Here is a 27,556-nt window from a genome sequence, read left to right as displayed (position 1 = left end):
CACATGTAGGAGAGCTGTTCTTTTACATAAAAGGTTGAACAAACCTCAACAAAAGGGCTCATTCAGACGGCAGTATTTTCCACATATGAGAAATATGGAATGATTATTCTGATCAGACTTTGATCAGAATGTGGTTCGAGTGTCAGCAGTTTGTCTCATATGGGGAGAAAAATAAAGCTTCTCCACTACTCCACTATCTCCTTTCTGACAGTCCTTGAAAATCTCATCCGAGTGCGGTCTGATTTTTTTATTGGATCCACAGACTTGCATTTCCGATTTTCATCCGTACCTCAGATCACAATTGGACATATCTCTGATATTTTCCGCAGACCATTTGGTCCAAGGAAAAAATCGGACATGTACAGAACTCTATAGAATATCATAGGTAGGAGTGCTGTCCATGAAAATCATGGATAGTACTCGTATGAAAAAAAATCCGACGTGTGAATGAGCCCTTAGGCATAGGGGAAATAAAACATAAGGAATGTGTGGGAATATTTGTGAACTGTTAGTAATGTGTTGTATGAAATAAAAAAAACACCAATTTTCTCCTTGGGCTGGGCCTGATGATTAAAAAAACCCTTCATTCAAGTAAATGGAGCTGGATTGCAATACCATATAGAACCCGTAGACAGGAGTAATGATGTGTATGGCAAAAAGCAGACAAAAATGTCTAATCTCGTAGAACACTGTTAAGCTCACTAAACTCTGTGCAAAATATTTGTGTATAAAACATGTTAATAGGTGGCATTTTTTTAAATTTTATAACAAAGGAAAAGACAAGAAGTGGAGGTGTAGTCCCATACATAATAAACATTCTAGAGAAAAAGCTGAAATAATACAGTTGCAAAAGGATAAGGCAACATTACAAGTCTGTTCCAGTTGAAATAATACTTGAAAGCCACCCGCTCGTCACATCTCAACCTCCAGGATTTACACTAAGTTCAAAGATCAGGTAGTAGAAAAGAAAAGAGAGAATTTTATGAGAGAGAGAAAAAGCAAACATGAAAGAAAGATGTATTGAAATTCTTAATATCCTTTACATGAACACTTTGGATGAGTCTGTACTGCTCAGTTTGCACCTTTCTATATACTGTACAGTGAGATTCAAGTCACATATATCAGAGGTACAAAAAAACGAAAAAACATTTGTCATTACTTTTCACTGCTTAAAATCTATGACATATACAATGTATGGAAAATCAACATGTGGGCCAAAATTAGTTTGCAAATAGCTCAAACTGATATTTTACAATGGGCTTTGTTAAACCAACATAATTATGGAAATTATTCATTTTCATTGCAATGATGACTAGAACAATGCTGAATAAACCTCTATGGAATCTATCTTCTTTGAAGACTTTATGGGAAAGAAAAATCCAAACTGCTTGTAGAAATCTCTTAATGATGTGCACCTGAAACATATTATGGAATGAAATGTCACGGGAGTCATCAAAATGAAACAATGTAATTAATTCCGTAGAAGCATATTGTTTGGGATGCCATCAGTTCCCCCTAACAGAGGCTGACAAGACATCACTTCAGTTGTAAAAGCATGAAAAGTGTTATATAGTGGTGATAGTTACTAATGGCCTACTCATTATAAAATATACAAATTGCCAAATATAGGCTCAAATCCCCACCAATATACATCAGCATAATGAAGTATGGAATAAACCTGATGATGTCCACATCTCACTTAACTTTGCACAATTATGAGCAGAGTTGCTCTACAAGCATTCATTATTTATAAAACTGTTTCATTGTTGAACCAACATGGCATATTCTTGACCTGTACAAGATTATATGAGACAGCGGAACTAGTGACAGCACTTTTCTCTAATTCTAAAAGTGCACATAAGCAATATTACAGCTCAAGAATAGTTCATTGAAACACATCAAGAAAATGTGTTAATGTGCTCTTTTCCTACTGTAATATGATTTTGAAAAAAACTATATATACAGTACAGACCAAAAGTTTGGACACACCTTCTCATTTAAAGATTTTTCTGTATTGTCATGACTATGAAAATTGTACATTCACACTGAAGGCATCAAAACTATGAATTAACAGGTGGATTTATATAGTTAACAAAAAAGTGTGAAACAACTGAAAACATGTCTTATATTCTAGGTTCTTCAAAGTAGCCACCTTTTGCTTTGATGACTGCTTTGCACACTCTTGGCATTCTCTTGATGAGCTTTAAGAGGTAGTCACCGGAAATGGTCTTCCAACAATCTTGGAGGAGTTCCCGGAGATGCTTAGCACTTGTTGGCCCTTTTGCCTTCACTCTGCGGTCCAGCTCACCCCAAACCATCTCGATTGGGTTCAGGTCTGGTTACTGTGGAGGCCAGGTCATATGGCGTAGCACCCCATCACTCTCCTTCTTGGTCAAATAGCCCTTACACAGCCTGGAGATGTGTTTGGGGTCATTGTCCTGTTGATAAATAAATTATGGTCCAACTAAAGGCAAACCGGATGGAATAGCATGCCGCTGCAAGATGCTGTGGTAGCCATGCTGGTTTAGTATGCCTTCAATTTTGAATAAATCCCCAACAGTGTCAGCAGCAAAGCACCCTCACACCATCACACCTCCTCCTCCATGCTTCACGGTGTGAACCATACATGTAGAGTCCATTCGTTCACCTTTTCTGCATCGCACAAAGACACGGTGTTTGGAACCAAAGATCTCAAATTTGGACTCATCAGACCAAAGCACAGATTTCCACTGGTCTAATGTCCATTCCTTGTGTTCTTTAGCCCAAACAAGTCTCTTCTGCTTGTTGCCTGTCCTTAGCAGTGGTTTCCTAGCAGCTATTTTACCATGAAGGCCTGCTGCACAACGTCTCCTCTTAACAGTTGTTGTAGAGATGTGGCTGCTGTTGAACCTCTGTGTGGCATTGACCTGGTCTCTAATTTGAGCTGCGGTTAACCTGCGATTTCTGAGGCTGATGACTCGGATAAACTTATCCTCTGAAGCAAAGGTGACTCTTGGTCTTCCTTTCCTGGGGCTGTCCTCATGTGAGCCAGTTTCTTTGTAGCACTTGATGGTTTTTACAACTGCACTTGGGGACGCTTTCAAAGTTTTCACAATTTTTCGGACTTACTGACATTCATTCCTTAAAGTAATGATGGCCACTCGTTTTTCTTTACTTAGCTGCTTTTTTCTTGCCTTAATACAAATTCTAACAGTCTACTCAGTAGGACTATCAGCTGTGTATCCACCAGACTACTGCACAACACAACTGATGGTCCCAACCCCTTTTATAAGGCAAGAAATCCCACTATTTAAACCTGACAGGGCACACCTGTGAAGTGAAAACCATTTCCGGTGACTACCCCTTGAAGCTCATCAAGAGAATGCCAAGAGTGTGCACAGCAGTCATCAACGCAAAAGGTGGCTACTTTGAAGAACCTAGAATATAAGACATATTTTCAGTTATTTCACACTTTTTTGTTAAGTATATAATTCCACATGTGTTAATTCATAGTTTTGATGCCTTCAGTGTGAATGTACAATTTTCAAAGTCATGAAAATACAGAAAAATCTTTAAATGAGAAGGTGTGTCCAAACTTTTGGTCTGTACTGTATATATATATATATATATATATATATATATACATATATATATATATATATATATATATATATATATATATATGAAATGATTGCAATTTACACGTTTGTTATACTATTTTTTTTTCCTTTGTGTGTATTGGAACAAAGGAACACAAAAAAATGAAAGAAAAAGAGACACACTGGACATAATTTCACACAAAACCCTAACAATCGGCAGAACAAAATTGTTGGCATCTTTCAAAAATTGTGAGTAAACAACTTTGTTTCAAGCATGTGTTGCTCATTCAAACTCATCTGTGGCAAGTAACAGGTGTGGGCAATATGAAAATCACAACTAAAACCATATAAAAAGGGGAGAAGTTAATTCACTATTTGCATTGCGTGTGTGTGTGTGTGCCACACTAAGCATGGAGAACAGAAATAAGGAAAGAGAACTGTCTGAGGACTTGAGAACCAAAGTTGTTGAACAATATCAACAGCCCAAAACACTGCTGCTTCCAATATGTGGTGCTATAGAGTTCAAGTCCTCTTTTTCTCTGAAGAATAATATCAACAATCTCAAGGTTACAAGTCCATCTCCAGAGATCTTGATGTTCCTTTGTTCACAGTACGCAACATAATCAAGAAGTTTACAACCTATGGCACTGTAGATAATCTACCTGGATGTGGACGACAGAGAAAAATTGATGAAAGGCTGCAACTCAGGAAAGTCCGGATAGTGGATAAGCAGCCTCAATCAAGTTCCAGAGAAATTCAAGAAATTAAAGTCCTGCAGGGTCAGGTTGGATCAGTGTGAACCAGAACTATCCATCAACATCTGAATGAAAGGAAACTCTATGGCAGGAGCCCCAGGAGGACCCCAGTGCTGACATAGAGACATAAATAAAGCTAGATTACAGTTTGCCAAAAGAGCTTTTTGGTAAAGCACATCATTCTTTTGTTTTCCAAAAACAGAATGAGGCTTACAAAGAAAAGAACACTGTACCTATAGTTAAATATTGTGGAGGTTCAAAAATGTTTTGGGGTTGTTTTGGGTTATCCCTTGATTGTGTGCAAGGCATCATGAAATCTGAAGATTACCAAAGGATTTTGGGTTGCAATGTAGTGCCCAGTGTCAGAAAGGTTGGCTGGGGTTCTAGGCCATGAGCCTTTCAGCAGGACAATGACCCCAAACCTACTTCACGAGGCACCCAGAAATGGATAGAAACAAAGCGCTGGACAGTTCTGAAGTGGACATCAATGAGTCTAGATCTAAATCCAATCGAACACCTGTGGAAAGATCTTAAAATTGCTGTTGGGTGAAGGCACCCTTCAAATATGAGCAACCTGGAGTAGTTTGCAAAAGAAGAATGGTCCAAAATTCCAGTTGAGAAGTGTAAGAAGCTTGATTGCAGTTATTTCTTTTAAAGGATGTGCAATCAAATATTAAGAGTGCAATCATTTTGTCCAGCCCATTTTTTTTTTTTTTTGTGAAATTTGTCCAAAAAAATGTCCAATTTGACTTTTTTGCTCTGGATTTTTTGTTTTATTCCAATACACACAAAGGAAATATATACAGTCATATGAAAAAGTTTGGGCACCCCTATTAATTTTAAGCTTAATATTTTATAAAAATTGGTGTTTTTGCAACAGCTATTTCAGTTTGATATATGTAATAACTGTTGGACACAGTAATGTTTCTGCCTTGAAATGAGGTTTATTGTACTAACAGAAAATGTGCAATCTGCTTTCAAACAAAACTTGACAGGTGCATAAGTATGGGCACCTCACCAGAAAAGTGACATTAATATTTAGTAGATCCTCCTTTTGCAAAAATAACAGCCTCTAGTTTCTTCCTGTAGCTTTTAATGAGTTCCTGGATCCTGGATGAAGGTATTTTTGACCATTCCTCTTTACAAAACAATTCCAGTTAAGTTTGATGGTCGCCGAGCATGGACAGCCCTCTTCAAATGATCCCACAGATGTTCAATGATATTCAGGTCTGGGGACTGGGATGGCCATTCCAGAACATTGTAATTGTTCCTCTGCATGAATGCCTGAGTAGATTTGGAGCGGTGTTTTGGATCATTGTCTTGCTGAAAGATTCATCCCCTGCGTAACTTCAACTTTATCACTGATTCTTGAACATTATTGTCAAGAATCTGCTGATACTGAGTGGAATCCATGCGTCCCTCAACTTTAACAAGATTCCCGGTGCCGCATTGGCCACACAGCCCCAAAGCATGATGGAACCTCCACCAAATTTTACTGTGGGTAGCAAGTGTTTTTCTTGGAATGCTGTGTTTTTTTGCCGCCATGCATAACACCTTTTTGTATGTCCAAACAACTCAATCTTGGTTTCATCAGTCCACAGGACCTTCTTCCAAAAAGAAATTGGCTTCTCCAAATGTGCTTTTGCATACCTCAGCCGACTCTGTTTGTGGCGTGCTTGCAGAAACGGCTTCTTTCGCATCACTCTCCCATACAGCTTCTCCTTGTGCAAAGTGCGTTGTATAGTTGAACGATGCACAGTGACACCATCTGCAGCAAGATGATGCTGCAGGTCTCTGGAGGTGGTCTGAGGATTGTCCTTGACTGATCTCACCATTCTTCTTCTCTGCCTTTCTGATGTTTTTCTTGGCCTGCCACTTCTGGCCTTAACAAGAACTGTCCCTGTGTTCTTCCATTTCCTTACTATGCTCCTCACAGTGGAAACTGACAGGTTAAATCTCTGAGACAGCTTTTTGTATCCTTCCCCTGAACAACTATGTTGAATAATCTTTGTTTTCAGATCATTTGACAGTTGTTTGGAGGAGCCCATGATGCCACTCTTCAGAGGAGATTCAAACAGGAGAACAACTTGCAAATGGTCACTTTAAGTAGCTTTTCTCATGATTGCATACACCTGGCTATGAAGTTCAAAGCTCAATGAGGTTATAAAACCAAAAAAAGTGCTTTAGTAAGTCAGTAAAAAGTAGGTAGTAGTATTTAAAACAAGAAACTGATAAGGGTGCCCATACTTATGCACCTGTCAAATTTTGTTTGAATGCAGATTGCACATTTTCTGTTAGTACAATAAACCTCATTTCAAGGCAGAAACATTACTGTGTCCAACAGTTATTACATATATCAAACTGAAATAGCTGTTGCAAAAACACCAATTTTTTATAAAACATTAAGCTTAAGATTAATTGGGGTGCCCAAACTTTTTCATATGACTGTATGTGTATAACAAAACATGTGTAATAGCAATAATCTGGAGGAATTATCTTATTTTTCTAATTATAAGATGCACTTTTTCCCCAAAAAAATTGGGAGGAATCTGGTGGTGCATCTTATAATCCAAATGTAGCTCACCTAGGGGGGCGGTGGCAGTGGAGCAGGGTCACAGGAGGCAGGGTCTCAGCTTTAGCAAGCTGGCAGTGGTAGGTGGGCTGGGAGGAAGGGGATTCTCAGCGGTGTGAGGCTGCGGTTCCTGAGCTTCAAGAAAATGTCTGAGGCAGGAGTGGAGGACATTGAATTCCCGCAGTGGGCTTCAGAAAAATGACTGCTGAAGGTGGTGCAAGCACAGAATCTCGTCCCAATGATGAGCCTAGATCTCAATATGTGCATGCGCCGTCTCCGGTGGCCATTTTCCTGACGCTCACTGCTGGGAAATCAATGGACTCCACTCCTGCCTCGGGCATTTTCTTTAAGCCTCAATGACGAGCCGAGAACTCAATCTGTTTCTGCACCACCTCTGGTGGCCATTTTCCTGAAGCCCATCGCTGAGAAAATGCCTCGGACATTTTCTTGAAGCCTAGGACCTCACATTGCAGGGACACCACCACTCCCTCCCAGCCAGGGGCCCGCAGCATTGCCCCACTCCTGCTTCCTGCTGCAGTGATCCGGCTTCCTGTGACCCCATTCCACCGCCACCGCACCATAAGCTACCATAAACTCAGACTATAAGACTGACCCCCATATTATTTGAAACGTTTTTTTTTTCCTAATTACATCCCCAAAATTTGGGGTGCATCTTATGGTCCGATGCATCTTATAGTCCGTAAAATAAGAATCTCCAAGTTTTACTGTTATATTGTATGTTCTTGCATGTTTAGACCCACATATGCCGTATGTACTGTGAAAATCCTTGCAAATTGCTTATCTATAATATAATCGTAGATGCGTCCCTGAAGCCTTTATAGACTGCGCAAGCACGACACGCCTGCGCAGTCTGGCTCCAGACAGAAGAACGCATCGAGCCGTTACAGGTAAGAGAAGTGTATGGCGCTGGAGATCGCGGTATGCGTAGGCACTGAACGCATGCGACGATCTCCGGCGCCATACTTGCAGTTGTGCTCAAAAGTGTATATACCCCAGCAGAATTTTTCCTTTCTTGGCCTTGTTTCAGAGAATATGATTGATAACAAAAAACTTTTTCTCCACTCATGGTTATTGGTTGAGTGAAGCCATTTATTGTCAAACTACAGTGTTTTCTCTTTTTAAATCTACATGACAACCAAAAACATCCAAATGATCCTGATCAAAAGTTCACATCCCCAGTTCTTAATATCATGTATTGCCCCCTCTAACATCAATGACAGCTTGATGTTTTTTGTGGTAGTTGTGGATGAAGTTCTTTAATTTCTCAGATGGTAAAGCTGTCCATTCTTCTTGGCAAAAAGCCTCCAGTTCCTGTAAATTCCTGGGCTGTCTAGCATGAACTGCACGCTTGAGATCTCTCCAGAGTGGATCAATGATATTGAGGTAAGGAGACTGAGATGGCCTCTCCAGAACCTTCACTTTGTTCTGCTGTAGCCAATGACAGGTCGACTTGGCCTTGTGTTTTGGATCGTTGTCATGTTGGAATGTCCAAGTACGTCCCATGCGCAGCTTCCGGGCAGATGAGTGCAAATTTGCCTCCAGTATTTGCTGATAAAGTGCTGCATTCATCTTTCCTTCAACTTTTACCAAGTTTCCTGTACCTTTGTAGCTCACACATCCCCAAAACATCAGTGATCCACCTCCGCGTTTTCTGTAGGAATGGGGTTACTTTCATCATAGGCCTTGTTGACCTCTCTCCAAATGTAATGTTCATGGTTTTGGCCAAACAGTTACATTTTGGTCTCATCACTCCAATATACCTTGTTCCAGAAGTTTTGAGGCTTGTCTCTGTGCTGTTTGGTGTATTGTAGGTGAGATACTTTGTGGCATTTGCGCAGTAAAAGCTTTCTTCTGGCGACTTGACCATGCAGCCCATTTTTCTTCAAGTGCCTGCTTATTGTGCATCTTGAAACAGCCAAACCGCTAGTTTTCAGAGAGTCCTGAATTTCAGCTGATGTTATTTGTGGGTTTTTCTTTGCAAATTTTCCTGGCAGTTGTGGCCAAAATTTTTGTTGGTGTTCCTGACCGTGGTTTGGTTTTTATAGAGCCCCTGAATAATCACAGTTTGAACGCTGATGACTGGCATTATCAATTCCTTGGATATTTTTTTGTATCCCTTTCCTGTGTTATACAGTTCAACTAACTTTTCCCGCAGATCCGTTGACAATTCTTTTGCTTTCACCAGGACTCACAATCCAGAAACGTCAGTGGCTGTAGGAAAGATGCAAGAGTCTGTCTGGATCCCAGAAACTTACTCAGTTTTTATGCACACACACTGATTATAAGCAAACAGGTCACAGGTGAAAATGTAACCATTCAAACCCATTTGTGTCAAATTCTGTGCATGTTATCAGGCCAAAATCACCAGGGTATGTGAACTTTTGATAAGGGTCATTTGGATGTTTTTGGTTGTCATTTAGATTTAAAAAGAGAAAATACAGTAGTTTGACAATAAATGGCTTCACCCAACCAATAACCATGAGTGGACAAAAAGTTTTTTTGTTATCATTCATATTCTCTGAAACAAGGCCAAGAAAGGAAAAATTCTGCCGTGGTATGTAAACTTTTGAGCATATCGTTGAAATCGGCGCATGCGCATAGCACTATCCGGCGCCATTTTACTGAAGACACATTTGCAGTGTGTCTTCAGCAAAATGGCACCGGACAGCGCGGTATGGGCACGCGTGTACTCTGGCACCACACTCCTCCCCTGGCCTTCGGCAGAATGGGACGCAGCGATGGAGCACAGGGAAGAAAGGTGAGTATAAGTGTTTATTTTTTTGTGTATCTGCAGCGTGATAGTATGAGGGCTGGGGTACCATGCATAACAGGATAGGGATGAGGGGGTGTCATGCATACCAGGATGAGGGATGGGGTACCATGCATACCAGGATAGGGATGAGGGGTACCATACATACCAGGATAGGGGTGAGGGGCCACCATGCATACCAGGATAGGGATGAGGGGGTACCATGCATACCAGGATGAGGGATGGGGTACCATGCATACCAGGATAGGGATGAGGGGTACCATACATACCAGGATAGGGATGAGGGGGTGCAATGCATACCGGGATGAGCGATGGGGTACTATGCATACCAGGATAGGGATGAGGGGTGCCATACATACCAGGATTGGGGATGAGGAGTGCCATGCATACCAGGATTAGGGATGAGGGGTGCCATGCATACCAGGATAGGGATGAGGGGTACCATACATACCAGGATTGGGGATGAGGGGTGCCATGCATACCAGGATTGGGGATGAGGGGTACCATACATATCAGGATGAGGGATTGGGTGCCATGCATACCAGGATTGGGGATGAGAGGTGCCATGCATGCCTGGATTGGGGATGAGGGGTGCCATGCATACCAGGATTGGGGATAAGGGGTGCCATACATACCAGGATTGGTGATGAGGGGGTACCATGCATACCAGGATATAGATGAGGGGCCATGCATACCAGCATAGGGATGAGGGGGTACCATGCATACCAGGATAGGGATGAGGGTACCATGCATACCAGGATGAGGGGTACCATACATACCAAGATAGGGATGAGGGATGGGGTACCATGCATACCAGGATGAGGGATGAGGGATGAGGGAGCCATGCATATCAGAATGAGGGATGGGGTGCCATGCATGCCAGTATTATGGGATGAGGAATGCCATACATACTAGGATGGGGCTGAGGGGCCCATGCATACCAGGATATGGCTGAGGTGCCCATATATACCAGGATAGGGGATGAGCGAGCCATGCATACCAGGATGAGGGATGAGGTGCTATGCATACCAGAATTGGGATGAGGGGTGCCATGCATACCAGGATTGGGGATGAGGGGGCCATGCATACCAGAATGAGGGATGGGGTGCCATGCATACCAGGATAGGGATGAGGGTGCCATACAAACCAGGATTGGGGATGAGGGGTGCCATACATACCAGGATTGGGGGATGAGGGGGCCACACATACCAGGATTGGTGGATGAGGGGTGCCATGCATACCAGGATAGGATGGGGGCAGCACATAACAGGATGGGGGAACAGGATTGGGTAGCACAAATACAAGGATGGGGGCAGCACAAATACCAGGATGGGGGCAGCACATAACAGGATGGGGGCACAGGATGGGGACAGCACATAACAGGGTGGTGGCAGCACATAACAAGATAGGGGCAGCACATAACAGGATGGGAGTAGCACATAACAGGATGGGGGCAGCACATAACAGGATGAGAGACCATATACCAATAAAAATGCTCGCCACCCAGGCGTAGAACGGGTTCAATAGCTAGTTTTTTATACTGGCTGGAACATAAGTTGTTTCTTAACATTCACTTTTAGTACTACTATTGTTTATTTTTCAACTTCTATTGTACTTTCTTTCCATCTTCTACACTTGCCTTTGATAATATGTTCCTTACCTAATCCTTGACTTCTCATCCAAGTTCTATACTGCAGTCATTACAAGGTATTTTGTTGCAATAGTTGCCTTAGGGTACATTTAATTTTTGACCAATATAAGGATATCTATAGTGATTTTTCATTATTTGTTGGGTTGGTTCACATGTGTCTGTTTTTCTTTCTGGAGTAGTACAACATGCCTTCCGCAAATTAATGACAAAGCTCATCCTCCACTTTTTTATTTAGCGGCATTAGATGTGACATAGGACATATACCTGAATGACTAGATAAGGACCAAAAAATAGTGCATAAAGTGTGCAGCTCTAGTAAACATTTGTGTTTGACTCAAACATAAAATTACTGAATGGATACACTCAATATTTTTGACTCTTGTCTTATGTATATCTACTTCCAATCAACAAATAAATTGCAGGAGGGTCTACAAACAAATTAACTTTGCCTCAAGTTAATCAACAATCCCATATTCCTAGAAAACTGTAAAATTCCTAATGCAGCATACTACAATTTTAAGACATGACATTGAATATTCAAATAATCGGTATTATAGTTCTTACTACTATAGTACATAACCAATGTGTTCCTCATCTGTCCTGGTGTAGGCTCTATCTCTTGGTTCTTTCCTTTAGGGCTATTTCTTTTTGTGCAAATCTGTGCTAGGTTAATGCTCTAACATTTGACATTATCACGACAAACCCAACTATGTGCTGTCTGAGTAAGCAGTAAACATTGCATTCAGTTCTACATGTTTTTCTGGAGTTAGCCTCAGCCTCCATTTCTCTAAGCTAGCTAATCATTTCTTCACCAAACTCCTAGTTGTTCTTTTTATCTATCTGAATTTTCTTCCTGGCTCAGATAAATGTATTTGACCATAACAATCTCTATTCGGTTAAGATGGTGTTGCTAACATTACCATGATGCTGCAACAGTGTAACCTTTTCTGAAAAAAAGTATTCAGTTTGCTATTTATCACAGCTGCCGATGGTTAACCATTTGTTTTCTGATTGCCTATATCTCTGCCATTGACCATTTGTCTGCTGATAGCATACAACTCTGTCATTAACCATTTGTTTGTGGCAAGTCCTGGACTGACTGTTTAGCTACAGATCCTTTGTATAGCCACACTCCCTATATATTTACGTGTTTTCTGCTCTGTCTTTTTGCCCACTGTCTTGCATACTATGCTCCCCTGGTCTCTGATCCACATACTATTCAGCAAGTCCTGCCTTTTGAGCTATCGCCTTTAGCCTGTCTCACTCACCAAGAACTTGGGCTTAGAAAATCCACCCATCAGGTGAGCTCATAACACAATGGTAGACACCATTATTTAATACTGACTATGCTGTATGGACCACTACAGAATCTATGATATTCAGAATTACTCAGAGCAGTGGTAACCAGTTGCTAAGTCAATGCCACAGCCTTCAGTCTACAGCTCCTGCAGCAGGCTTGAATGATTCCAGCATACCAGTACCATTCTATGTTATTTTTTGTGTTTGACATGGCCTGACCTAATTATCCATTTAAAGCCCAATGGCTTGACTTTCTCACCTGTCTGATAACTAAGTGTTTAGCCCAGACCACTATCACCTGTTTAGATATCTATTAGGGACTATACACTAAGTCCGTTCCTCCTTGCATGTTTAGCGGTATGGAAGGCTGATACCTTAGAATCAGAAGAACATTGAGTTAGTCTACGCCAACCAAATAATAGTTTTCTGAACTGTCTTGATGCCAAGCGACTTCCAACACCTTGAAGTTTAATTTTTTCTTTTTCCTGCCTTTGTTACTTGCCATCCACATACTTACTGCTATCTAGTTAGTTATCTTTATTCAGGAATGCTATTGGATTATGATTCATAGCATAACATTCATTAATATAATATGAATTTATGGTTGCTTTTGCCATAATTCCTTTAATGCCTAAATATTCTATTATTATAAGAAACCACCTAAATTCAGAACAACATGTATTGTAGTAATACTGTATAACACAGTTCTCCTGTAATATATCTGTATATAGCTGTAAATCTCAGTTTGGGAACCCTTGGAGCAAACTAGAAACTCTTAGCACTATGAAAATGATAATTTCCATGCCCATTGATTGTATTAATACTCTCCAAATTACTCAAAACTTGCTACATAATACACTCCAAAGACCTTGTGGTTTAAAATACTGTCTATTACATATTGTCTCATGTCAAACTGGTATTTATGATGATTTTAAGTTGTAACTGTGGCTCTGGAGAGAAGTTTCAGAGCATGCACTTTCTTTCATTTGGTAAAAAGTCTTGTTATGGTATCTCATAATAACACCATGAAGAGAGTCCATGCATTTAAAGGCAATCTGTCAGTTCATTCAACCCCCCATCAACTCCCTCAACCAATTATATGTAGGGTATGAGACCATAAGTTCCATTTTTAGCCAGGGGCCAATTAGTCTATAAATAGAGTCAATGTAAGTGCTCTATCCCCCCCATAGCACTTCTAGCCTTGCTTACATACCTCCTCTATAGTGGATTTCTCAGCAACACAACACAACTTTTGTTTAATAGAAGTACTGAAATACTTAAGGTATCATAACCTACATAGTCATTTAATTCATTTTGGAGTTGAATTAGCTAACAAATTTCCTTTTATGGCATATATAAACCAAATTAAAAAATGAGAGTAAGATTTAAATAGCACTTTTGTCATAATGTGTTGAGCTATGCCACTGCAAAAACTAACAACAGCGACATTGAATCTCTATTGATCTCTTGAAGCGGTTGGTTATGTTTTGTCCATAGTGTCCATAGTCCTTTGTGGACAGAGATTTGGAGACCAAGGACAATGAGCAGACGAGCATTTACACTGAAAAGCTATTTATTGTAATAAAAATAAATAGTAATTTCATGCACACCGACTGAATCACTTTTAAGGCTCATGCACATGACCATTTATTTTCTATCTGAGGGCTATCCGGTAAAAAAATGGATCGCACTTGGATCAGTGTTATTCAACGAGACGTACCCATGATCAAAACTAGGGGGGGGCAAGCCATGGTCACAGATACCGAAGAGAAATACAGTACAGATCAAAAGTTTGGACACACCTTCTCGGTTAAAGATTTTTCTGTATTTTCATTACTATGAAAATTGTACATTCACACTGAAGGCATCAAAACTATGAATTAACATATGTAGAATTATATACTTAGCAAAAAAGTGTGAAACAACTGAAAATATGTCTTATATTCCTGGTTCTTCAAAGTAGCCACCTTTTGCTTTGATGACTGCTTTGCACACTCTTGGCATTCTCTTGATGAACTTCAAGAGGTAGTCACCGGAAAAGGTTTTCACTTCACAGGTGTGCCCTGTCAGGTTTAATAAGTGGGACTTCTTGCCTTTTAAATGAGGTTGGGACCATCAGTTGTGTTGTGCAGAAGTCTGGTCGATACTCTGATGATAGTCCTACTGAATAGACTGTTAGAATTTGTATTATGGCAAGCAAAAAGCAGCTAAGTAAAGAAAAACTAGAGGCCATCATTACTTTAAGAAATGAAGGTCAGTCAGTACGAAAAATTGGGAAAACTTTGAAAGTGTCCCCAAGTGCAGTTGCAAAAACCATCAATCGCTACAAAGAAACTGGCTCACATGAGGACCGCCCCAGGAAAGGAAGACCAAGAGTCACCTCTGCTTCTGAGGATAAGTATATCCGAGTCACCAGCCTCAGAAATCGCAGGTTAACAGCAGCTCAGATTAGAGACCGGGTGAATGCCACACAGAGTTCTAGCAGCAGACACATCTCTTCAACAACTGTTAAGAGGAGACTTTGTACAGCAGGCCTTCATGGTAAAATAGCTGCTAGGAAACCACTGCTAAGGACAGGCAACAAGCAGAAGAGACTTGTTTGGGCTAAAGAACACAAGGAATGGACATTAGACCAGTGGAAATCTGTGCTTTGGTCTGATGAGTTCAAATTTGAGATCTTTGGTTTCAACCACCGTGTCTTTGTGCGATGCAGAAAAGGTGAACGGATGGCTCTACATGCCTGGTTCCCACCATGAAGCATGGAGGAGGAGGTGTGATGGTGTGGAGGTGCTTTGCTGGTGACACTGTTGGGGATTTATTCAAAATTGAAGGCATACTGAACCAGCATGGCTACCACAGCATCTTGCAGCGGCATGCTATTTCATCCGGTTTGCGTTTAGTTGGACCATCATTTATTTTTCAACAGGACAATGACCCAAACACACCTCCAGGCTGTGTAAGGGCTATTTGACCAAGAAGGAGAGTGATGGGGTGCTACGCCAGATGACCTGGCCTCCACAGTCACCAGACCTGAACCCAATCGAGATGGTTTGGGGTGAGCTGGACCGCAGAGTGAAGGCAAAAGGGCCAACAAGTGCTAAGCATCTCTGGGAACTCCTTCAAAATTGTTGGAAGACCATTTCCGGTGACTACCTCTTGAAGCTCATCAAGAGAATGCCAAGAGTGTGCCAAGCAGTCATCAAAGCAAAAGATGGCTACTTTGAAGAACCTAGAATATAAGACATATTTTCAGTTGTTTCACACTTTTTTGTTAAGTATATAATTCCACATGTGTTAATTCATAGTGTTGATGCCTTCAGTGTGAATGTACAATTTTCCTAGTCATGAAAATACAGAAAAATCTTTAAATGAGAAGGTGTGTCCAAACTTTTGGTCTGTACTGTATATATATAGTACAATGCAAAGATTTCACTTCTTCCATTACATGAGTTATATCTACAGTATTGTAAATTCCACAATAGCTCAGAAACCAGCGAATCGCTCCACACAGTATACTGGCCGCCATAAAATGCCCCATACAGGATACTGGTCCCCATATAACGCTTCATACTGGATACTGTCCCCCATATAACGCTCCATACAGAATACTGGCCCCCATATAACACTCCATACAGAATACTGGCTCCCATATAATGTTCCATACAGGATACTGGCCCCCATATAACGCTCCATACAGAATACTGGCCCTCATATAACGCTCCAGGCAGGATACTGGCCCCCATATAACGCTCCATGCAGGATAGTGGCCCCCATATAACGCTCCATACAGAATACTGGCCCCCATATAACGCTCCAAACAGAATACTGGCTCCCATATAACGCTCCATACAGGATACTGGCCCCCATATAATGCTCTATACAGAATACTGGTCCCCATATAATGCTCCATGCAGAATACTGGCGCTCATATAACGCTCCATACAGGATACTGGCCCCCATATAATGCTCCATACAGAATACTGGCCCCCATAAAATGCTCCATACAGAATACTGGCCCCCATATAACTCTCCATAAGGAATACTGGCCCCCATATAACACTCCATACAAGATACTGGCCCCCATATAACGCTCCATACGGAATACTGGCCCCCATATAACGCTCCATATAGGATACTGGCCCCCATATAACGCTCCATGCAGGATACTGGCCCTCATATAACCCTCCATGCAGGCTGTTCCCCACACATAATACCTCATGCAGGCTGTTCACCCCCACATAATGCTTCACGCAGGCTGTTCCCCCCACATAATGCCCCACGCAGGCTGTTCCCCCCACATAATGCCCCATACAGGCTGTTCCCCTCCATATAATGCCCCATGTAGGATGTTACTCCACCTTATAATGCCCCATGCAGGAAGACACCCCCCTCCTTATAATGCCCCATGCAGGATGTCACCCCCCCTCCCTTATAATGACCCATGCAGGATGTCACACACCCCCACTCCCTTATAATGCCCCATGCAGAATGTCACACAACCCCTCCCTTATAATGCCCCATGCAGGATGTCACACCCCCCCTTTATAATGCCCCATGCAGGATGTCACATCCCACCTTATAATGCCCCATGCAGGATGTCACCCCCCCTTATAATGCCCCATGCAGGATGTCATACACCCCCTTTATAATGCCCCAAGCAGGATGTCACACACCCCCACCTCAACCCCTCCCTTATATTGCCACAGGCCTCCATATAATAAAAAAAATAAATATAATACTCACCTCACATTTCACCTGCTGCCGCTGCTCTGGACTCCAGCGTTGCCGGCCTCATCCCGCTCTGTGCACTGTGACTGCTCAGGAGAGAGCACGGTGTAAAGACATCACCGCGCCCTCTGACCTGAGACGTCACAGTGCAGCAGTCGCGGAGGATGCAGAAGCTGCTGCGGAGGCACGGGGAGGGGTAAGTATTGTGCCAGGTGCCGGGGCCCTGAGCAAGCGGGGGGGCACGGGCACTGACGGTGAGGGCCCCCCCCGCCTGCTCAGGGCCCCGGCATTTGCCCGGGTGCGCCGGGTGCTGACGCCGGCCCTGGTGTGCGGCTTGCGTGCCTGCTTCTAGGGGGGGGGGGCAGCTGCCCCCCCTGCCCCATGGTGGGTACGCCCATGTCTGCATGTGAAAAAAAATGCAACACGCACTGTTTTTTTCTGTAAATTGGATGAGACTCACCCATTCAAGTCTATGGGTGCGTGAAAAAAATCGCATGCCATACAGAGACACAGTATTGCATCCAAGTTTTACAGATACATTGCAATTCTGTAACATAGGAAATTGTAAATGGTCTTTTACATGATTAATAGCTGCTGTTGTATATACAGATTGTACATGGACTGCACACGGATTACAAGAGAGAAAAATCGTCCCACTTTTCTAGATGAGAATGTATGATTTTTTATACTTTCATGTGAACCTACCCTTAGAAGCAGTTACTTGCTCTGACTACACAATATAGGACCGTATTGTAGATCATAATAAGGTGTAGAATGACAAACAATATATACATGTTGTAAATACCCTCAGCGTTTTCTGCCATTTTTTTTCAAGCCTGTCTTTTACAACATGCTAATTCCAATATCAGCTTTTTTTTGTTATCCCTGATGCCATAACTGCGACGTGCAGTGTTGCATTGTGGCACCTAAACATTAGTAGCCTGTACAGGCATAACTATTAATTCGTTGCTATATTTCAAATTTGAAATTATTTCAAAAACGTTAATGCAATATAAATGCAGAAGGTATGAATCGATTTGCGGGACCTGGTCTGGCAGCCATGTCGTATATCTGTGGCTGCTCGCCTCTTACATGATGTCATCCCCAGCTCCTTTTTTGATTAGCTAGTTTGGAGACATATTATCACTATTAATCAAAATAAGATTGGATGATGGTAGGAGGTGATTCTGTGGAATTCTGTGTGGCAGCCACAGATTACTGACATGGCTACTGAGATGGGTCATGTGAATACATTAGCACCATCTATAACTGCTTGTGTATCTTTAAATGAGGCAGCAACTAAAATGACAGCAAGTCTCAAAACTTACCACAGCTGCTAGTTTGTCTTAAAAAAGTCTATGAAGATATGCAAACACATTGTATGTGTCAATTATCATAGTGATTGAAGTTAAATGAGTGCCTTAAGGTTTTTCTAGTTATTCATATATAACTCTCATTTTTTTTTCAAACCTATCAAAGTGTAAGTCTATTCTAAAAGACATTTCAGCCTCCTCTCCAGCAAGCAGTGCTGCAGGGTCATAGAACGCTGCACCCTCGCTTTTTCTTTCCCTCTTGTATTGTCAATTAAAGATGAAAAATTTTATAGCATTGATAAGGGTTCATCTTCTGAGTTTACAAATGACTGGCATAGTGCCCTCAGTCCTGCTAGCTTTCAAAGGGGCTATGCTATGGGAAATGAAAGTTATCTTGTAATTATACTTGGTGTTAACATAAACGTGAATTAATTATTTACTGGTATGTCACATTTTCATCAAAAGTTATTGTCAATGGAGCCATATAAATAAATATCGGTTGTGAAAAATGTGTGATATATTTAAACATATAACACATCTCTAACATATCCTGTCTATCTGTCTACAGTTGAAACCAGAAGTTTACTTGCACTATATAAAAAGACACATATGCATGTTATTCTCAATATCTGACATGAAATCAAAATAACACTTTCCCATTTTAGGTAAATTAGAATTACCATAATTTTTAATATTTGCCAAATGCCAGAATAATGAGAGAGAGAGAATGTTTTAACGCATTTTTATTACTTACTGCAAAGTCAAAAATTTACATACATTTCATTAGTATTTGGTACCATTGCCTTTAAGCTGAATGACTTAGGTCAAACGTTTGGGATATCCTTCCACAAGCTTCTCACAATAGTTATTCACAATTTGGGCCCATTCCTCCTGACAAAACTGGTGTAACTGATCCAGGTTTGTAGGTCCCCTTTCTCGCACATGCCTTTTCTGCTTTGCCCATACATTTTCAATTGGATTGAGATCAGGGCTTTGTGATGGCCACTCCAAAATATTAACTTTGTTATCCTTAAGCCACTTTCTTACCATTTTGGCAGTATGCTTCGGGTCATTGTCCATTTGGAAGACCCATTTATGCCCAAGCTTTAACTTCCTTACTGATGTCTTGAGATGTTGCTTCAGTATTGCCACATAATCTTTTTTTCTCATGATGCCATCTATTTTGCGAAGTGCACCAGTCCCTCCTGCAGCAAAACAACCTCACAACATGATGCTGCCATCCCTGTGTTTCACAGCTGGGATGGTGTTCATAGGATTTCAAGCTTCTCTCTTTTTCCTCCAAATGTAACAGTGGTCATTATGCCCAAAAAGTTACATTTTAGTTTCATCAGACCACAGGACGTGTCTCCAAAAATTAAGGTCTTTGCTCCTGTGTGCATTTGCAAACATTAATCTGTTTTTTTATGTTTCTTTTGGAGTAACGGCTTCTTCCTGGCAGAGTGGTCTTTCAGCCCATGTTGATATAGTACTCATTTCTCTGTGGAGATTGACACAATCTTACCAGCCATCATCATCAAGGTCTTTTGCTTTTGTCCTTGGGTTCATATGCACATGTCGGACCAAAGCAAGTTTATCTCTGGGACACAGAACACGTCTCCTTCCTGAGCGGTATGATGGCTGGACATTTCCATCTTGTTTGTACTTGCGTATAACTGTTTGTACAGATGAACGAGGCACCTTCAGGTATCTTGAAATTGTTCCCAAGGATAAGCCAGGCTTGTACAAGTCCACAATTCTCTTCCTGATATCTTGGTTAATTTCTTTAGATGTTCCCATGATGCTACACAAAAAAACAGTGCGTCTCAGGTGTGCATTAAAATACATTCACAAGTGTGTCTCTAATTAACTCAGATGTTGCCAAACACATGACATCATCATATTGGCAGTCCAAAATTGTTTAAAGGCATAGTAATCTTAGTGTATGTAAACTTTTGACTTTGCAGTAAGTAATTAAAAATGCCTTAAAACATTCTCTCTCTCATTATTCTGGCATTTGGCAAATATTGAAAATGATGGTAATCCTAATTGACCTAAAACGGGAAAGGTTTATTCTGATTTCATGTCAGATATTGAGAAAAACATGCATATGTGTCTTTTTATATAGTGTATGTAAACTTCTGGTTTCAACTGTATTTATGTATATCTCTATTTATGTATCTATCTCTTTATCTATTTATCTATATATCTAGAAAAAGGAAAGTTAAAGCAGCACAAGCTAGTAGAGGGATTAAATATGGTGCCAGTCCAGAGGTTGCAACTCAACAACCTGGGTAGTTTTATAAATCCAGGAAAATGAATGGCATTAACTCATCTATTGATGCGTGTTAATACGTAGGCAACATTTTGGCTCAGAAAAAGCTCTGCTGAGTACAGATGTTGCCTACTTGCTTATTTGGGTCAATAAATATCTAATTTTGCTTTGGAATTTTGCATTGAGTCCATTTTCATCTATCCATCTATCTATCTATCTATCTATCTTTCTATCTATCTATGTGTTATGGATTAAACAGATTTTATTTGGGGAATTATGTAGATTTCTAAAATGTACTGTAGAAATGAAAGTATTAGGCTTGAGCTGTACACAAAACAGTTGCAGTTCATAAGAACGTATTGATTTTTTTCAAGTTTAATGTACATGTGCCTTTTACACCTCTGCTGCCTTTTTCTAGCCACAGCTTGATAGAATTTTTGAAAGTCGTGCTTTTCTTCATTAAAAGCTACACAACAGTCATGCAATTTTCAAGTGAATATTGAAAAACAACATAATTCTTTTTCTTGGATTTAAAGACTTCATGTATTTAACACGAGATGTAGAAACGTTCCATGTGCCCCATTAGGACATCTGGACATTGTAAAGCCAAAACGTAGAGCTGTTCTGAACATGAGGATACTGCTGGGGACTGGAGCCAGTCTGCTCATCTAAATGGCCAGCATGTCCTACTACATTTCAGCTGCAGGAGTCACTACAAGGAATAATATTTGGCTGGTTAGGGCTTCCTTGATTGAAACCAGTTTTTTTTTTCCATCAATGCCACATTTTAGTTGGAGCCTTAATGGACACAGACAGAAGAGGGCCTCAGTGCAAGAATGGTATCCGGGCCCTTTGCAGTCCAAAAGCTTATCATAATGCACAATTCTACCTATTTTGAAGGTGGAAATGAGTCCCCTTACCTATTAGGCCCCTGTGCGGCAGCACAAGTTGCACCAATGGTATGTCTATCCCAGAATTGGGGTGGTATGTTATGTGACAACAAGCCTTTTAAATATTAGGCAAATGCTTATATTAGAATTATCTATTATACCATTATGGAATATACATTAAAGCAGTTGGGGGTATTTCTTATCACCTACACTTGTCCTTTGTTCATGACCTATAGTCCCCAAATTTAAAGGAAAAAAAATTGATAATGCAATGAAGTGTGAAGCCTAATGATGGATGGATGGCTAGCTGGTATGAGTCTTGGGCCCTGGCAGTTTACTCAATGCTATTACTGATAGTGCCACATTCCTGGTGAGATGTATTCCCAGCTAAAACTTTACTACTTAATGTATAAATACTTTAGGAGCTATCTAGCTGCTGGCTCACTGTGATCAAATTACTGCAATGAAGGATGATATGTACTATATAACCTATAAAGTCATTACCTGGTTCCCATAATTCACTTGGGAAAGTATATAAATGGCAAATTCTACCTAGACCTAGGATCAAAAATTGCCTGTCTCTCCAATGGGATATTTCAGAGTACAGTGATCAGCCCTATATGTGTAATATAAGTAAACATTGCAAATGAAGATGGCTTCAAATGTCACTAAATCCCAATTTAATTAAATCTTTGGTCAATCACCAGTTGCATATGAACAAATGATTGAGGAGGACTAATATTTAAAAAAAATGTAGAGAGAATGACTTATCTTTGTCTTTACTGCATTTGTGCTTCATAAATCAGAGCAGTTTTTCTTTTTCTTAAATGGCCTCGTAAAGTACAAAACCATTTCCATTCTCCTCACGGATTCTCTGCTCTTCATACAGCATGCAGATCATTAGGAAACTACGAAGCAATCAAGTAATGTGAGTCTGATGAAATTACTCTATCAATGTATAGGGCTCCTCCCCACCCCCATACACCCACTCCTCACATACACAATAACAAGGAATAGGTTTAATGTCAAAATAACCTTTCTCATGACAAATGGGAGTTTTAAAAGGGACTTGACATGATTCTTCATGGTAAATACTTTATGTATGTGAGGAATACATGGAAGCTGATATTATAGAAAACCTTTAGCCATTGATTGATATTTCATTTCTGCATCTAAAGAACTCTACAGGCTTCATATCTTTGATGTTTTTTTTTTATTGATGCACCATTGATGTTACCATGTCAGCTTTCTGGTAGTGATCTATTGATTGACTTATCAAAATGTATGGTGGTGTGTTTAGATGAAAGTTCTGGATATATATATATATATATATATATATATATATATATATATATATATATATATAAATATACATATATATATATAAATATATATATATATATAAAAATATTTACTGTATATATATATATATATATATATATATATATTTATAAATGGGAAACACTATACAATATTGGAATCTCTATGGGAGAGCTTATCACAGGCACATGTGCACTTCTGTACACCATTATGAAATAAATCAATTTCTCGCAAATATTTTACATGTGCTGCCTACCTTGCCCTTGGTTAAATTACAGATTAGTTGATCCTATTACAGTTCTGAGATTGGTAAGCTTTGATAATATCTCAGCATAAGTTTTATCACTTTCGAAATGCAGGATTTTATATTCTGAGCAAATTAGATTTTTTTTTACTACTTTGGTGATGATACATTGACAGCATTCTAATTATAAATGATTATATGCTACGTGCAACAATTATCAATTCACCAATTTCATGGTAACATAAAGTATTCTATAAAAAGAGCTAATCCCCTTGTCAAATGCACTAATTGTGATTCAAGTTAAATTAATTGTCTCGGAAGTAGCTTCATTGTTTCACTATGGAAGGATTCATGTGTGGTCACATGTTGTAAAGATGCAGATACCAGAAACAATAACCTGATAATTGCTCATCTATTTTTACGTTACAAAACCAGGCAAAAGAAAATGGAAGAATATTGATACATGTGTTAAATGTCTCCTCTCACAATCATGAACTTGGCACTGGTGTTGAATATTGTCTTCTTAGGCATATTACAAGTTATTGATTGACTACAATGACCTCATATAGACTTTATTCTGCTTTTCTTATGTTTTATTCCCTTTCACGTCAATACGATTTATCATATTACATCAGGCAGATTAATATATCGCATGGCACTTTTTCTTCAGTTGATATTTGACCCTGTCTTATGGTCAGGTTTATCATGACCTACTCCGGAAAATACATTCCTGCAATTGAATGTAGGCAGAAGATATAAAACAAACCATATAAACCCAAAAATATGGCAGCAATAGTCAAAGCAGAAGACAATATTAACTGCCATATTACGCTCATGAAGATTTATCTCTGCCTTTCATTCCCCTTGAATACATCAGAGACTCTTCATTAATGAAGGCTTTATAACTAATTCATCCTTTGGTAAAGTAAAAGGTAATTGCCAACAAGCCAGATCTGAAAGCCTCATGCCTTTTTTATTTTATATTACCTATGAGTATTTGAAGTTCTTTATCTTGGATAACATTTTGGCTAGAAACTGATGTCTAATTTTCCTCCACTAAGTTTCCATAGAAAGGAGTTCCATGATCTGATTTGAAGCTGAAGGCAGGGTGGAGGAGAATAATGCTTATGTTCTTGCTGTAGTGATCTCCTTCTGCCCACTCCCTTTCTAAGGGGCCCTGCGTGTTCAGATTATAGATTGCCAGCCTGTGCTGGTGGTGTAAAGAAATCAGTGCAGTTTATCTCCAACGCTGCTGTATATCCTCCTCTTCTATCACACATGCCACTTACATAACAGCAGCCTCCTAATGCCATTACACGGAATTCACTGTCCTATGTCTGTGATAAATTGTAGGCACGTAATAGAAACTATTGTATACACGCCAGAAATGAGCAGATGTGAATGAGAATGATCTATGCAACAAAATTGCTAATATGTTCAACTAGACATATTTGTTCCCAGAAAGGCTTCTTTCATTGCATCCTTGCTGCCAATAGGTGGGGCCCACAAGCTTTTGGACACTCACCGGTTCCTCTAGGAGGAAATCCACACACATCTCCTGCCTCATATATTTTTTTCCTTCTTTCTGTCTGCAAGGGTTTGTGTCCCACAAAGGCTGATCACTGCAGCCCAGGCACATGAATGCAGCCTTTTGTAAGCATCCCTCATCCTCAATGTTGCTTAGAACAGTGGGTCTCCAGGCAGCATGGGATGATGTGAGCAGCACTAGATCCCACAGTACATCTCACTCAATCACACCTGTCACAAGGACAACTCTTCAAACGTGGTCTGACAGTCGGTTGACTAATGTTAAACATGCCACAGAATACTAATATATATATATATATATATATATATATATATATATATATATATACATATATATATATATATATATATATATATATATATATGGCAGAATGTATAATCCTTATAAATGGGAAATAATATCTGTAATGCAGAAACACCTGTGTGATCAGCGTATCTATTCATTATCCATATGTATACTTCGTAAAGACATTTAGAATGTAGTAATGTAACAGGATGCTAGATTTGTAGCCTAGTGCCAAGAATAACATTTCTAACACTATTACTGTGTATATGTACTAATATATGTATAACCTCCATCAGGACATATTCATTCAAAGTTACTGCAGGGAAATACAGCTGAAGAATATAAATGGTGGAAGAAATCTTACCAATGTGGATGATTGAGTCTGACCTGGAGTCTGCTCTTGTTCTGTCCCAGGATAAAGCCCAGAAGACGGACAGACAGATGACAGCATGTAAAATGTCCATCTTCTCAATGACTGTCGACCACAAATCAGATCTTCATAAGGAGACTAGAAGCAGCGTGTATAGTTGGACAGATCTCACAAGAGTTTAATTCCAGTGTTTCTAGAGGGTTAAATATGGAGGCATTGGGGTTAGAAACCAGAATGGACCAAACAAGCAAAAGTCTAGGGACAAGTCGAATGTGAATAATCTCCTTGAAGCAAATCCAAGCAATATAGTTGATCCTCAGACTAAAATACCCATTAAGCATCCAGAACTGTGCATCAAAATGATCTCACATGCAGCATTGAAAATCCTCCATCTAGCCGCATATACTAGAGCAGACAAACTGCAGAAAATGACAATAATCCTTCAGGATCCTAGTGCAGATCTAGCTCACAGAAAACCTTTTCGATTATCAGGAAGGAAGAACATACAGGATTGCTGGCTGGATGCAGCCTTTTCTTTCTGCATCCTCTTCTATTGAGCAATGTGTGACAAATGTGCATGGGAATACATCAGCATCCAGCTGCAAAAGTAAGGAGCTGTGTGTGCTGTGTGAATTCTGCGCTTCCCGTCGGATATGTACTAGGATGGAGAGGGAATCCTGCTAGTATCCAGATGAAGTCTGAGCTTTATCCTCAAACAGGTTGAGCGTGCAGTTTATGATGCCTTGGTATGAGAGAGGGGGAGAGCTGTATGGTGGGATACAGAATGCTCCCTGTTCCCAGCTCCAGCAGCAGACTGGCAGCCAGCACAGTTGCCTAGAAATGAATCACCTAGGAGAAGCAGGAAAATACAGAGAGGAGATAAGAGTACCATCAAAGCCAGGGAGAGAGGCAGAAACTGAGAGCTGGAGAGGCATCTAGCTCCTCCTTCCTATCCCTAGCTGCAATACAAGGGGAAAAAAGACACAGCTCCCAAGTTCTCACTTGGCCTTTGGAGACAGAAGAAGAGAAAAGCTATGTATCCATCAGAAGAGAAAGACTATGTATCCATCAGAAGAGAAAGACTATGTATCCAGCAGAAGAGAAAGGCTATGTATCCATCAGAAGAGAAAGGCTATGTATCCATCAGAAGAGAAAGACTGTATCCAGCAGAAGAGAAAGGCTATGTATCCAGCAGAAGAGAAAGGCTATGTATCCATCAGAAGAGAAAGACTGTATCCAGCAGAAGAGAAAGGCTATGTATCCATCAGAAGAGAAAGACTATGTATCCAGCAGAAGAGAAAGGCTATGTATCCAGCAGAAGAGAAAGGCTATGTATCCAGCAGAAGAGAAAGGCTATGTATTCAGCAGAACTGATCCCCGATGTGGAAATCTACACACAAATCCGGCATGATCCACCGCTTCATGCACTTCAATGCCACACTGCTCTCTTGTATAATGACACTTGGCTGCTACACAGAGCACAGGAAATGTAAAATAATCTCTCCACAAAAGAAATGATACAGATGTAATAGAAACAGTAAAAAGGGAGAGAGGTGAAAAATATTTGTGTTTACATCAATAAAGCTAATACAATAGCCCACATGTTGTCAACTAACTTTCTTATATGATCACTATATAATATACTTAGATGATCATCTTAGGAACTGCAGCTGCAGGGGGCAGTGTTTGTTTGCAGACACATGTCCATATACTTTGCAATACTGTATGAAGGCAATATATGTAAAAATGTGATATCACAGGCTATATGAGGTGATCACATGGTGGCAGGTTAATTATTGGAATTTTTTGAGTCTGGAAGGCAATTTTCTACATCTGTATAAGGTGTTTTTTTTGCAATGTGAGCATAGATTACATTACGCCTTCTTGCGAAGTGTTGGACGATGACAGCAGATATTGTTGGCATAATCCAATAACTCCA

At 40.2% G+C, this 27,556-nt stretch overlaps 1 protein-coding gene across 2 annotated transcripts in view; it reads right to left on the bottom strand.

Moving 5' to 3' along the window:
- The window catches only part of GRID2 (glutamate ionotropic receptor delta type subunit 2), a 1,987,749-nt gene extending 1,961,184 nt beyond the window's left edge, over window positions 1–26,565 (bottom strand). For both annotated transcript variants that reach the window (XM_073638161.1, XM_073638172.1), the window contains exon 1: window positions 25,612–26,565. In XM_073638161.1, coding sequence (XP_073494262.1) covers window positions 25,612–25,711 — 100 coding nt within the window. In that variant the 5' untranslated portion in view covers window positions 25,712–26,565. The remainder of the gene's footprint in view (window positions 1–25,611) is intronic.
- Between the last annotated feature and the right edge of the window lie 991 nt (window positions 26,566–27,556).

The sequence above is a fragment of the Phyllobates terribilis genome, unplaced genomic scaffold (assembly GCF_046119375.1).
Source record: "Phyllobates terribilis strain yellow unplaced genomic scaffold, ASM4611937v1 Scaffold_1__5_contigs__length_1240528914, whole genome shotgun sequence".
NCBI lineage: Eukaryota > Metazoa > Chordata > Amphibia > Anura > Dendrobatidae > Phyllobates > Phyllobates terribilis.
Note: the sequence above shows the minus strand (reverse complement) of the source record. Positions and strands in the feature narration are given on the sequence as shown.